At 46.5% G+C, this 14,688-nt stretch overlaps 1 protein-coding gene and 1 non-coding gene across 5 annotated transcripts in view; both read right to left on the bottom strand.

Annotated features, from left to right (window-relative positions):
- Nucleotides 1-904: 904 nt before the first annotated feature.
- The window catches only part of ATG16L1 (autophagy related 16 like 1), a 42,849-nt gene continuing 29,065 nt past the window's right edge, over nucleotides 905-14,688 (bottom strand). For all 4 annotated transcript variants that reach the window (XM_032753769.2, XM_032753761.2, XM_032753756.2 and 1 more), the window contains 7 exons: nucleotides 13,508-13,579; nucleotides 6,592-6,712; nucleotides 6,213-6,318; nucleotides 4,288-4,437; nucleotides 4,132-4,179; nucleotides 3,208-3,309; nucleotides 905-2,308 (listed from right to left, as the gene is read on the bottom strand). In XM_032753769.2, coding sequence (XP_032609660.1) covers nucleotides 2,215-2,308; nucleotides 3,208-3,309; nucleotides 4,132-4,179; nucleotides 4,288-4,437; nucleotides 6,213-6,318; nucleotides 6,592-6,712; nucleotides 13,508-13,579 — 693 coding nt within the window. In that variant the 3' untranslated portion in view covers nucleotides 905-2,214. The remainder of the gene's footprint in view (nucleotides 2,309-3,207; nucleotides 3,310-4,131; nucleotides 4,180-4,287; nucleotides 4,438-6,212; nucleotides 6,319-6,591; nucleotides 6,713-13,507; nucleotides 13,580-14,688) is intronic.
- Nucleotides 7,630-7,894, bottom strand: LOC116809920 (small Cajal body-specific RNA 6). The gene has a single exon (XR_004370083.1). It is a non-coding gene; the product is annotated as a small Cajal body-specific RNA 6 (non-coding RNA).

The following is a 14,688-nucleotide window of genomic DNA, read 5'->3' on the forward strand; positions in this document are numbered from 1 at the left end:
AAGGCCCTAGTCCGTGCGCTAGGCAGAGAGTTAAACAGAAGTCACATTTCCTGGTGCTGTGAGACCTCCTTACCTTTAGCTCGGCATTGGCAGTTAAGGGACTGGAATGGAGCTCAGGCTGAGCACAGAGAACAGCCATGCTTCCCTACAAATGCAAAAACAGGATGATCTGAGACTATTCAAACACTTATTTGGGGCCTATTTGGAGAATCACCTTCTTGAAGGTGATTGCAAAGGGCTCGTCCAACCTTTTTTTTTTTTTTTTTTTTTTAAAGAGACAGGGTCTTACTCTATCACCCAGGCTGGAGTGCAATCATAGATCACTGTAGCCACCAACTCCTGGCCTCAAGTGATCCTTCTGCCTCAGCCTTCCAAAGTATTGGGATTACAGGTGTGAGCCAACACATCTCGCTTTCACCCAGCTTTTTGTGCAAGTGTTGGCCGCCTCAGACTTCAGACCCTGATGGCACCTTGACTCCAGGTGCTAGGCTAAGTGGGCGACTGGCTGAGTTTCCTGACAAGGGTGGTCATCATTTGTTACAGCTCAGGCTGTGTGTCAGCAATCTGAGCCACCACAGGTGAATGCCTCTCCAGTGCGGCGATTCACTGAAGAAAGACTCCGTGTGGAGGCCGAAGAGGAATCTGTACTGGGCTCTTCTACTGCAGCCGGTAATGTTCTGAAGAAACATCTTTCCAGTGTCCGTTAAGATTTGCGCGACATGAAACTGGTACACTGGTGTTTACAGAGAATGATAACTTTGTGGAATGGAGCTTACATGATGAACGAGAAAAGACCGTTAAAAAGTACTAGCCATTGTTTACAAATAACTACCAGGTAAACAAAGAAATCACTTTCTTTCCCCTTTCTAAGGATAAGGGAGAATAAAATAATCACCAAGAGGCATGGAGTTTGAAAAGTATATAACAGATTTATTATTATTTACAATCAAGTTCTGTTGGCCAACATAATGAAATAAATAAAAGATGTGCCCTGGCCTGTGAATTTCAACTCTTCTTGACTTAAGTTCTCTGAAGGGCAAATTGGAAAGTGGTGATCAGGCAGGGAAGAGAGGGCAGGTGGAGGCCAGGACCATCGGTGGGAAGGCCGCCTGACTCCTCTCTCACCAGCTCTAGCACTCACATCCCCAAATGTCCAGAGAACAAGCATGGAAGAAAAAAAATAAAGTGCAAATTTAAAAGTGATAAAGGGTGTTTCGCACACCCAGTGAACTAAAACTTTATACACAGGTAAAATGGTAAAGATAAATGCTTTTCCTTGGCCTTCATCACAACCCCTGAAACGGAAAGATGGTGCTGCTGTGCTTCTGAGCCTAGGCTTCTTGCACTAAAGCACCAAGGGCATCGCACACAGGCTTGGCAGAGGGGCCGTGGCCAGAATCACCAGCTTCAGACAAATACGTTGGAGGTCTCGAATCCCTTGGCAACCCCAAGCATGCAGTGTGCACCCACCTTCTGGGTGTCTGCAGATGGATACAAGAATACATCCTTACTTCTGCAGCAAACCCATTTCCCTGGAAAAGATTTTCACACATCCTCTCCCACCTCAAAAAAACAAAAAACCATTTTTTAAAGCCACACAGAGATTTTTAAATATGTCGAATTTTGTGGGGGAAAGAGAGCCAGAAAGCTCTGAAGAACAGTGGAAGAGATGTGAGGACATTTCAGCAGTAATGAGACACATTCATGCAACCCACCAGGCAGGGGTCTGTAGTCTCGGAGTTTCTGTTAATCCAATGCTTAAAGTGAGTTCACCGGGCAAACGACCCCAAGGTGTTGGGACATGCATTAGGCCAGAACCGACTTTGGAAGGACGAGAGAAAGCACAGAGAACACCACCTTGATGTGGGGGCTGTTTTTGGCACTGCCGTTGGTGAGGAGGCCCAGAGGGGCCCTGTGCTCCCCCAAGTGAGGTATAGAAGGTCAGAGCTAGTAGTGTTTCCCAAGGCAAGAACCTGAGCCTCTGCTAAGTGACCGCAGCGTCAGGCTTTTTCAGTGTTATTCTTCCAGGCCAAGAGAGGCCTCAGTCAAATCTTCAGAAATCCCATTCATGGCAAAGCTACAGCGCCACATAGCTTGAGCTTCTCTGGGAGGTCCATGCTATACCCGGCACATCACCTGCCAGGACAGGGCTGCAGGAGCCCACATGCTTCTTCTGAGGAGGGCACTGGGGTCCTCCCAGCCCTGAGAGCCCCATCAATACTGTGCCCACAGCACAGCTTTGCATCCTTTGTCCACACTAACAACGTGCGAGCCAGCGGGCGACCACGCCACCGCATTGATGGATGAGCTTCAAAGGAGAGATCAGAAAAGCACCGAGTTTCAGAACATTTGGGATGAGATCTTAGTAAACCAAACACCAGAAGCTTGTGCATTCAGGGAGTCCTAATTTTTCCAACTTCCATTTTACTCTCTGGCACTGTGCCCGCGGCAACGCAGGAGCTCACTAACATGCAAAAGACCTCGGAAAAAATCCAGTGGTGTACTTAATTAAGTCATGCTGGGATGAAGGGAGTTTGGCCCCTTTGGCAGTCAGGCCTTATCACACTCTCCCTAAGAGAGGAGCTCTGAGTGGGCTGGAAAGACAGTACACATGCCTCTGAAGAGCCAGGCAGTGGCGGTCAGCACTGGTTAGGTCTGGGAGCAGTTGCTGCTGCCCAAGGGCAAGGGGAGAAGGTTCTGAAGGAAAATGGTATCTGGGTTCCAACTAGCAGGTGGGCTTGTGTGGGCAGAACAAAGCTAGGAAAAAAGGGGGTCTGGGGCCTGCCTATCAGGTGGAAGATAAAAGAAGGTGTGTGGAGACCAGTGTTTAGGACACGTCGATGCACTGAAATGCACTGACAACAGGGACTTCCAAGGGAGAGAGGGAGGCAGAAAGGAAGGAGAGTAGAGAAGGGGAAGGAGACACAGAGGACGTGGGACATAACCAAAGAGACAGGGATGTGTTTCTATAACCCTTTCTCCAGCAGCTGCCACTCTAACCGCTCTACCTGGCGTACTCTGTAGACTGTGGCCTGCTGTGCTGTGAGTGGCCCCAGCTTCTCTCCACTGACCTAGCTCAGCCAGCTAAGCAGGTGGGTGGACAGTGCCCTCACAGCGCCAACTGAGGTCTAAACCGGATGACCCCTGAGATGAAGTCAAAGGCCTTGCTCGCAACGCAACAGGGGGCTGAGACAGGGTTCATCTTACCTGTGCTGCTTTGAAAGAACCTTTTCCACTTTCCCTGTGAGCACACTCCAGATATAGAGAGAGCCCTCAGCAGAGCCTGCCGCCACGTAACTGCCATCAGGGCTACAGAAGACAGTAAGAAAAGGAAGGTTGTCAATTGCCCACCCCCAATTCAGCATCTCTGTGGCCTTTTTCCCAAGAAGGAATGTTTGTTCTTCACTGATGACCACTCCTGTGTACCCAGACCTCAGAATGTGTGCTAGTCATGGCCCTTCCAGCCAAATCTGCTTTTCCCCAGTATTTCAGCCCCATCCGGCTGATGAAGAGTGGCATCACATTACTTCTTGGGGCTCCAAGTCCTTAACCATCTACAGACTTCAACAAAACAACATATAGGGAGATCAAAGCCAAACTCCACATAGCTAAGGGTTTCAGCCCATGGACTGCCTTGTTACATGCGTCAAAGAGAGGAGGAAAGAAAAGAAGCATCTCAGCAACTGAGCCTGGAAAGGTATTTGGAAGAAGCACGATACATGGAAGAAGGGAACAAGGAGCAGAAAACTGCAGACCACCTGCACACCCGTCTCCAAAAAGCCTTTTCAGTCCCGCCCCAGGCCCACAGCCACTCCTGCCCTTTCCTAAAGGCTCTCCAACAGCTCTTGCGTGAATGAGTGATGAGAAGTGAACCTAATGGGCTCACCCAGAACAAAGCAACCAGCCAACTGTTATTTTTTTGGTACAACACGTTAGGTTCATGTAATCACAAAAGGAACACTGGAAAGGAAGAGACAATAATGGTGGCCTGCAATTATGAACTTACAGGCACACTCCTGGAAACATAGGTTGGGCACTGAATAAAATTTAGCTCTATATCCCCAGTGGGAAAATGCCCATGCAGGACTCTTTGTGATGAACCAAATTGGCGGGGGGTGGGTCACTACTAACCTGAAGACAACTCTGGTCCAGTCAGAGCCGCACTTGAACCCAGGTGCACTGAAACAAACAACAGTGCACTGTCACTGAGGGAGCTCAGGCCATGCAGCATGTAAGAGAGCAGGGCTGGGCCTCTGGTCTTCATGCAACCAACACATCTTCAGTTACCTGAATGTCTGCTTGACAGCATTTGTTCGGAGATCGATAACTTTTAGCAAGTCATCCCGGGAGCAGCTCAGGAGCTCAGTCCTTTCTGGGTTTAAGTCCAGGGCAGTAATCTTTCCCAACAGCTCCATCTCTCGAACTATGCTCTCTGATCTAAGAGGGAGAACAGATTTGAGAAATGTAACATAGGCCAGAACTACTACACATCATGCCGTGGAGGGAAAAAAAGGCACTGCAATTCAACTAGCATGCAATGCTCTGCCAGCGCAGTCAATGTGTTCCCAGTCTTCTAATAACCTGTGACTGCTTTTCTTACTTTCCCATCAATAGACCCTAAGAGAGTCGTTCCCAGACTAGAACTCTGAAGTTGGTAAGAATTTCCTCATCCATTTTTGGAATGACAACAATCGCCAATCAGTTTCTGATCAGCATGAGCTAACTAGGGCTACTACCCAATTAGCATTATTTTCAGTGATGTGATTTCAACTTTTGGATAAAGTTGGCAAAGAAACCTGCATTAGTGGGCCTGGGCTACCTTGTAAGTGTAACTCTAGCCTCTTGCAGGTTTCCTGCCCTATTCGGTGTGGCTCTGTGGCCCTCCACCTCTAGATATGGGGCCAGGAAAGCCAGGGCAGAGCCACGGCCCTACGCACCTCCCTCTTCTTCTCCGTGCTCTGGCCCATGTCCAGGTCGGCTAACAGCCACCCCAGGCAGGGCCCTATTGGTGACATTCATAGCCAAAGGGGGTGCTGACCTGTTCTGTGATGATTTTGTGGTAGGCTTTCAATGAAACCTTTTTCTATCTCCCACCTTAACTAAGCAAGAATTTATCTTATTGTTGCTAAATATGCAGCTTGAAGCAAGCTACTCCACTTCCTTGGGACTCAGGGTCTTCACCTGTCAAATTATGGGATGGACTAAGAGACTTCGAACATCCAACTTAACTCTCAAATTCCATGTTTCAAGTTCCAATTTCAGGTTTTAAAAGCAAACTAAAGATTATGAATAAAATGTGAAGTGGTGTCCAGGAACCATGAGCATTGTCAGGACTTTCTGGTGCCATGCTGTGTTTCAAAGCATCATCTATATCACCATGGGCCCGGTACCCCCGCCCTCTCTACAACCCTGCCGGGAGGCTGTCCTCATTTACTGTCCATCCTGTCTTCCCCTTCCTCCAACCTGTCAATAAGCCCTGTCCAAATTCTCCTTCAAACAGATTCCCTCCTCCACATGTTCCTCTGCTGACTTGAACTTAAGTCCTTATCAACTCTATTGGTTTCCTGTTCCCCAATATGCGCTCTCAAAATGCCACCAAAGTCATCTACTAAACTCCTGCAAAGCAACCATTTCCTTGCTAAACACCCAACGACTTACAAGATCGAGTGATTTAAAAATGGCTTATCAAGCCTGTGGCAACCTGATTTCAACCCATCATAGCCACCTCACTGGCTTCTGCCCTGTTTCCTGCTCACTTGTCGTGTATCAGCCACCAGACACACACTCAAAAGTTTGAGTGGCTTTCCTGCCGTGTGAATCCTACTCACATCTCCGGAGAAATCTGGAGAGGCATTCTTTAACACACTTGGACAAAGGTACCTGCCTCTACTTCAACACACTAGTCACTGACTTTTGTGTCTGCCTTCCCTACTACAGTTTAAATTACCTAAAGGTAGAAAGAGTATCCTATTTGCCTTTTCTTACCCGCCAGCTGGTGAAGGGCCTAGCACTCACTGCACACTCAATAAATGACTGCTGAGCTCCACAGTCTACTTTATGGGAAAGAATAGCCAAGTGTTGATAAGCTAACACTATACATCTACTGAAGCTCATTTCTGCCATGTCCTGAGATCTTAAAAGCACAACCCACGTACAGAACCATCACTGTGGAGACTCTTATGTGCCTCCTGTCAGGCGCTTGGGTATCATACCGAATGTCCCAGAAACGAATTTTCTTGTCAAAATGTCCACTCATTACACATTGCTCTGTGCAGACAATATCATTGCAACTGGATCCTGCAAACACTGTCTTTATGCCTGAAAGAAATGCAAACATCATTAATCAAGCAGAGGCACCAACGTGGCTGTTTACATAATGCTGCTACCCTCTAACCACTGACTTGTCAGAGTTACTCACTTAAATGAAGCTTTAAACAAGAAAAACTATCACTCCCCTCAGTGCCCCTCTAAACATGAAGCCAGATCTGAAATTCAAACTATATTACATAAATGCAGGCTCTGACGTGCAAACACACACCTCCACGCTAACATCTAAGCATATACACAGACAGAGAGACTGAATTTCCTCACAGACTTTGCTGCGTAGATCCCAGAGTTTGAGAGTCCGGTCGTGACTTCCTGAGACAATCCGCGCATTGTCCAGCAGGAACTTAGCAGACAGCACTTTCCCACTGTGTCCCGTGAGTGTGTGCTAGGAGAGAGAACACAGCCAGGGTGAGCCTCAGGGCGCCAGGCCCTGCCTATGCTGGCAAAGTATCCACAGCATCCTTACCTCCAGAGTCAGAGTGTCACACCACCCTGAGATCCGGCCAGGAACACTCAAAGCGATAAGACAGCAAAGGAAAAAGAAACAGGTCAGGCACAGTGACTCACGCCTGCAATCCCAGCACACTGGGAGAACAAGGTGTGAGGACTGCTTGAGCCCAGGAGTTCAAGACCAGCCTGGGCAACACAGTGAAACCCCCATCTCTACAAAAATTTTTTAAAAAATTTGCAGGGAGTGGTGGCATGCGCCTGGGGTCCCAGCTACTTGGGAAGCTGAGGCAAGAGGATTGCTTGAGCCTGGGAGGTTGAGGTTGTAGTGAACTATGATAGTGCCACTGTACTCCACCTGAGTGATAGCAAGATCCTGACACACACACACACACACACACACACCCCAAACAGGATATGAAGCAACAATTTCATTCACTGAGTCTTATCCGGAGGCCGTGTATTTCATAGGAAGCCTATCTTTGAGTGTTGGCCAAAGGTGAGGTATCAAGACCAAAAGGTTAAAGCTCCCACTAAAAATAACATTAAAAACAAAAATTCAACATCACTAGGGCCAAGCTTCACGTGCTCCCCATCCTCAATCTTGAATTTGACATAGCTGATGTCAAATTCAGCTGTACCACAGATACCTGCTGTACTGTTTTTATAATTTTTCTATGTCTGAATTATATCAAATTAAAAAATGTTTAAAGCCTCGATTTTGCCCCATGCTGCTGAAAGTCAGTCCATATTTAAAGTCAGACTAGACAAGGTCACCACAGGCGTAATTTACAAAAGGAAACATCAGGACTCCTTATGTGAACAATTAAAACCCCTGGGGGATTTTCAATCAGAGGTCTCAGCTTGAACAAGTCAGATCACAGACACAGATATCAGCACTCCCAACAATCAAATCCCTTTGTGACTAAGCTGTTGGATGCCAACCAGTGTCTTCCCTGAGCTCACGGAGGAACACAGAATGAGGGACATCACGGAGTGTAAGCTGCCCTCCTGCCCATCACAGCACTTCTGAAGCGCGATGGAAGAGAGGCAGCTGGGGATAACTGGGATGTTGGGAGGGGATCTGAGGACTCAGACCTTTTACCATTCATCATTGACCTCTATGCAGTGCATGATCAACATTTTTCTATGTGTAAAACACTAGAGGTTCAGAAGGTATTCACTGATGTTTTCTTTCCAATTAGAAAATGCAAGGGTGGGCAAAGTGGCTCATACTGGTAATCCTAGCACTTTGGGAGGCCAAGGTGGGAGGATTGGTTGAGCCCAGGAGTTCAAAACCAGCCTGGGAAAAATAGTGAGACCCTCATCTCTAGAAAAAAATTCAAATTAGCTGGGTGTGGTGGTATGTACTTATAGTCTCAGCTACAGGGGAGGCTGAGGTGAGAGGACTGCTTGAGCCCAGAAGGTCGAGGCTGCAGGGAGCCCAGATCATGCCACTGCACTCCCAACCTTAGCTCCCAAAGACAAGACCTCATGGTTCAGGGTTAGATTTTTTTGTGTTAACATTTTTGAAACCAATCTTTCCTCTATTTTCAGTGGGGTGAACTCCAATTTAGCACAGAAACAAAAAACTTAGGGCCACACATATACTCCCCTCTCCTCTTCAATGAGGGAAGCTTGCATGAGTTCTCAGACTGCCTTATCCCACATTCAAACCTCTGAAACTGGGACAGCATCTTACAACTGCTGCCAGTCGGGTGCCGGCTGTGCTGTGGTTGTGTGAAAACCTCCCACTGATCCTTCCATAAGATCAAGAAAGCTCCAGTAACAAAGCCTACACTAGATACAGTCCATGAATAATGACTGCATTCAATAGAAAACATCCACTCTGCACAAAGCATGGGGAGAGACAAAACTTGGGTAGGCTACTTCTTAAATTCTTTTTCTTTTTCGAGATGGAGTTTTGCTCTTGTCACCCAAGCTGGAGTGCAGTGGCGTGATCTCAGTTCACTGCAACCTCCGCCTCCCAGGTTTAAAGGGATTCCCCTGCCTCAGCCTCCTGAGTAGCTGGGACTGTAGGCGTGCGCCACCATGCCCAGCTAATTTTTGTATTTTTAGTAGAGATGGGGTTTACCATGTTGGCCAGGCTGGTCTTGAACTCCTGACCTCAAGTGATCCGCCTGCCTCGGCCTCCCAAAGTGCTAGGATTACAGGCATGAGCCACTGTGCCTGGCCTTACATTAAATTCTTAATAACTATTTTATCAAAAATTCAAATTTGTATTTATATTCACTATCTGTTTCTTTCTTAATGTTAAGAGTAAAATCACATTTCACAAACAGGGAAGAAAAGGACATTGTTCATAAGTGGGATATGGCAAGTACAGATGATCCTCAACTTATGATGGGGCCAGTCCTGACAAACACACTGTAAGATGGAAATACCCTACGTTGGGGACCATCTGTATATTCATTTTTACATACTTTACAGCAATATGTTAATCTTTACACAATTATACTCTTCCTAAAAATTTATCCATTGCTCTTTTAAGCTTATAGCATAAGCATTTTTTCATATGATAGCTGAAAATTCATGGGCTTTGGGGTTCCACTGATTTGAACACCCTGGGTCTCTGTAACATCTGTGAACGGGAAACATCCTTGTGCTATCTTAGTATGGACTCAACAAGATGAATGGGATCAAATCTCTTCCTTGTTGCACCTCCCTTTCTTTAAGAGTCTGTCACGAATGCTGTTGCAGTGAACATCTATGAGCACAGAGCTTTCTTCTCTTGACTTATTTCCAGGAATGAAACTGCTGAACTAATGGAATAAGGGAAAGAGACGTTTTGTTTCTTGGCTCCTCGTACGTATTGTCAGCTTGCTCTTTACAATGTTTGGGCTTCTGCTCACCTTATTCTCAGTGAGAATAAGCTGGAGCTGCCTGAAGCTGACTCACTGTCTCGGTGCTTCCAGTGGTATAGAGCTGGGCCTCCTACAGGCATTCATTCACCTCTATCATTTATAGAGTCCTTTGAAATGGATCAGATTTAAAATTCGTATATCCGTTAGGTGTTTCTGAAATTTATTTTTATGATTAACACCACTGTTAGGTTTCATCTTCTACTTTTAAACAGGGATTAACAATAGAGGGGCAGCGGGTTTAGATGTCATCAAGGCCGGAGCCTCAAAGTGGGGAGGCTTCAAGATTTCTCTGCTCCACTGGGCTCTGCACAGACTCTCTCTGTGCCTCATGGCAGATAACAAGTGCCAACCCCTATTTCTAAACACAAAATTGCTCATTCAGATAACAACTTAATCATGCAGCTAACATAACACCAACCAAAGACAACTGATTCCAGAAGAATGCAGAACTCAAAGAGGAACATTCCAAACAGAAACCATCACCTAGCAGCCATAGCCAATCCTCACTGTGGCCACTTCACCACACCACGAGAGAAGCGGGCAGGGCGGTTCTCAAGCAAGTTCCTCAAGTCAAACCTTACCGAGCAGCCGGGCAGTTTTGTCCTGACTTTAGATTTTTAACGGAGGCATCACAGAGGACTCCTTTCAATGCCAGGTGGTTTCTAGGGTGCGTTTACAAAAAGGATGTTAAAGCAAGCACTCAACCAGCTGCTTCTTGTTTGCCAGTCTCTCCCGACACCATTCCCTTGTCGTAAGAGCAAAGGAGATACTGAACAGGGCATGGATGTCTGTGAGTTTCACAACATAGATGAATGGATTCCTGTCCTCCAGTACCATCTGTTTAACTGGGGTCTTAAAAAAAGCCAGCACTCCCTAGAATAAGGAGCCTATTTTACTTTCTGGAACCTGGTAAGGTTTTCAGGAGAGTTCTCTGGGTACAGGGAATCTGCTGAAAAATGCCTCCCAATCTTCACACATTTACCAAGGAACAGGACAAGGTTATGAGCAGGCCAGAAACTCAAAAGCCAACTAGTCCAGCACAGGAGGCTCCCGCCCCAGCACGGCATCATGGGAAGCAGCAGCCCAGCAGCCTGCGCCGGGCTCCAGCACGCTGAGAGCATTTCCCCAGTGAGACGTGTGCCAGCTCAATATTATGACCTTCGTCTGTCAGGCTAGCTCCTGCTCTAGGTCCCCTTCTTGTTATTTCTGACCCAAAGGCTGATGCCCACCTGTATAGGACTCCTCTTTTACCAGTTAAAAAATATCATCCTACACTACTGGTTGACTCAACTTCTTCCTCCTCTCCTCTAAGGGACTATCATAAAACAAGGGTGTAGGCCTCTCTTCAATAATTGGTCAGTTTTACTGTATCTCAGTCTAGAATAAAAGATCAAGGATTAGATAAATCACAGTACATCACAGGATGGATTAGAACGTAGCCATGAGTACTGGCTAGGCCATCTTTTCCATGTGCACAGTACAGAACTACAGGGCTTCAACTGAACCTGTTCAAGCATCTGAATCGATGTGCCCCGTGGCAGGCTCTCTAGCAGCGCACTTCCAGTCCGTCCTTAAGACAAGAACATAGGCTCCTCAGCTCTCACAACACGTCCTTGTCATCGTCAGGGCTCGTTATTTTGCATGTTCGGACCTGGATCTTCTTTCAATTGCGAATTAAGAATGACTAACCCTGAGGTATTGGCTAGCATCTAATACTAATAATCTATACAACCCTCTCAAGAAAATCACCAGAAACCCACCTAATATACCATTCTACTACAGCTCCTTCACCTCCCTTGTAGATTTAAGAAATTCACCTGGGCCAGGCGTGATGGCGCACGCCTGAAATCCCAGCACTTTGGGAGGCCGAGGCAGATGGATCACTTGAGGTCAGGAGTTCGAGATCAGCCTGGCCAACATGGGGAAACCCTGTCTCTACTAAAAAAAATACAAAAGTTAGGCCAGGCGCAGTGGCTCACGCCTGCAACCCCAGCACTTTGGGAGGCCAAGGAGGGTGGATCACGAGGTCAGGATATCGAGACCATCCTGGCTAACACGGTGAAACCCCATCTCCACTAAAAATACAAAAAAATTAGCCAGGTGTGGTGGCACGTGCCCTGTAGTCCCAGCTACTGAGGAGGCTGAGGCAGGAGACTGCCGTGAACCTGGCAGGTGGATCTTGCAGTGAACCGAGATCACGTCACTGCGCTCTAGCCTGGGCGACAGAGTGAGACTCCATCTCAAAATAATAAATAAATTAAAAAAAAACAAAACAAAATTAGCCGGGCGTGGTGGAGGATGCATGTAATCCCAGCTGCTTGGGAGGCTGAGGAAGGAGAATCACTTAAACCTGGGAGGCAGAGGTTGCAGTGAGCCGAGATCACGTCATTGCACTCCAGCCTGGGCGACAGGTTCCATCTCAGAAAAAAAAAAAAAGAAAAAAGAAAAAAGAAATTTAGGCCGGGCATGGCGGCTCATGCCTGTAATCCTAGCACTTTGGGAGGCCGAGGTGGGTGGATCATGAGGTCAGGAGTTCAAGACCAGCCTGGCCAAGATGGTGAAACCCCATCTCTACTAAAAAAATACAAAAATTAGCTGGGCGTGGTGGCGGGCGCCTGTAATCCCAGCTACTCGGGAGGCTGAGGCAGGAGAATTGCTTGAACCCAGGAGGCGGAGTTTGCAGTGAGCCAAGATTGCGCCACTGCACTCTAGCCTGGATGACAGAGCAAGACTCTGCCTCAAAAAAAAGAAATGTATCCTGCTGGGCGCAGTGGCTCATGCCTGTAATCCCAGCAGTTTGGGAGGCCGAGGTGGGCAGATCCCTTGAGGTCAGAAGTTTGAGACCAGCCTGGCCAACATGGTAAAACCCCATCTCTACTAAAAATATAAAAATTAGCCATGCCTGTAATCCTAGCTACTCAGGAGGCTAAGGCAGGAGAATTGCTTGAACCCAGAAGGCGGAGGTTGCAGTGAGCTGAGATCACACCACTGTACCCCACACAAGAGTAAAACTTCATCTCAAAAAAAAATAAATAAATAAAAAATTCATCTTAACATTACTTCCTCTGTTTTTGGTGCGGGTTGATACACACAAACGGCTTGTGTTAACTTTTTTAAAAAATTTTTTTTTTTTTTTAGTAAAATGCCTACTAATGCCAAATTCATCCTCCATTATATCTTTCAATAGCTTGTATTTAATAAGCTTATGTGATGATTCCTTCAGGCTTACGGGGAAAAAAAATGTCTGCAAATTAAGTTACATGCTTCACCCTCCGCCCCCTGCCCCAATCAAAAATGATACAACCAAGTTTTGGTCTCTATCTTGGATGCCAAGAGAATTCTCAGCAAGTTTTGGTTCAGATGCAGCTTTCCTCAACATCCAATCATTTCTCCCTACTCTGACACCTGTCCCCTCTTTCTCAGCTTGGAGTTTTTGTTTCAGAATTGTCTTATCCCTATGATACATCCATTTGTACTTCTATATCCCACTTTACTCTGTGAGGTAATTAGGTTTTAGAGCCCACAGGAATCACAATTCACATGCTGTTGCTAAATTCTGTGCCATTAAGCCACAATTGCTATCTACCAAAGTATCTAGTCCTTATGAAGAGTATTCCAAGGTTTTCATGCAAATGTGAGGGTCCTATTGCAAACATTTTGAAACTGAGTCTTTGACAAAGAGTATAAAGTGGAAACACAGATTTCCCCAAGGAGGAAAGGAAGGGCAGGGTCAATCAAGCATGATTTTCGGGAAAACAAAGTCCCCTAATTAAGCACCTGCCAGTTTGTGCCTTGATAACAACACATGAAGTTTGGAGATTACACTAACTTTCTTAACTGGGTCTTACCCGTAACCGATAATCATCCACAGTCCAGATTCGGCTTGCAAAATCATTTGAAGCTGCTAAGAGGTAAGATCCCTGTGGGAATAAAGAAGAGGAAAACCAATTTTTAGCCAAATCAGAGGAATTAAGTTCACACGATATAAATTCCCCAATAATCAAGTACAAGAAGGTTTAGATGCTTCAAACTATACACCCAGTCTGAATACCAGCTATTGTCATGAGTGTGCTTCAACTCGCCAGTCTCCTTCGAGTTCAGACCTTTTTTTTTTGAGCTTGCTCAATTTCACCTGAATATTGCAGACACCTCAAGCTCAAAATGGAACTCAGCCTTCCCTACTCACTTTTCCCTTGACAACCTTCACTAGCAGCAAATATTAACAAGTCAGAAACCTCAGAGGCACCCTTGACTCTCTCCTTGCCAATTCTCCCAACTCTCACTCTGAGAACTGTTCATCTTCAATGTGTCGAGCCTGGTCCTCTCCTCTCTCCCCTATTGCCTCAGCCCCCACCTGGGCCTTTTGCATCTCTGCAGAAGCACTGAACGCACGGGCTGCTGCAGACCTGCTTCCTCCAATCCAGTCTTCAACACAGTCACAGTTATACCACAATTTAACACCACACCCATTTCTAAAAATCTCTCAAGTCTCCACATGGCTTTACAGAAGTCTAAACCTTTCAATACAACATACCCTCATTTTCCAACCTTATTTCCTTATCATTCCCCAATTAAATTCAAAGAGCAGTTATTTAGAACCTAATAGGCACTGTGCCAGGTGCTGGGGGTACAAAGATGATTAACGCCCAGACACTTGTCCTCAGGTAGTCAGCTCTCAGCTTAGTAAAAGCAGCAGATATAGATCACCACCGTGCCATAGAATAGGTTTACACAAGATGCTGGGAACACAGACACTCAGCCCACCCAGGAATCTGAAAAAGGCTCCCCAGAGATGACAATTAAGATAAGGACTCTTGGTAGATGAGGACGCTGCCTTGGCCACACCCAGTCATCACCTCCACCCAAGCTTCTGCACCCGCCCAGCCCAACCTCCTCTGCTCCCTCTGCCTGCGGTGTCTGTCCCTGGCTTTTTGCCTCTGACCTTTGATTATCTTTAGATCTGCTTTAAATGCCTTACTATGGCCCCTAACCCTTGCCCCAGAATGAGCTACTCTCTCATCAGTATTTC

Source organism: Hylobates moloch, unplaced genomic scaffold (assembly GCF_009828535.3).
Source record: "Hylobates moloch isolate HMO894 unplaced genomic scaffold, HMol_V3 SCAFFOLD_1, whole genome shotgun sequence".
NCBI classification, from domain to species: Eukaryota; Metazoa; Chordata; class Mammalia; order Primates; family Hylobatidae; genus Hylobates; species Hylobates moloch.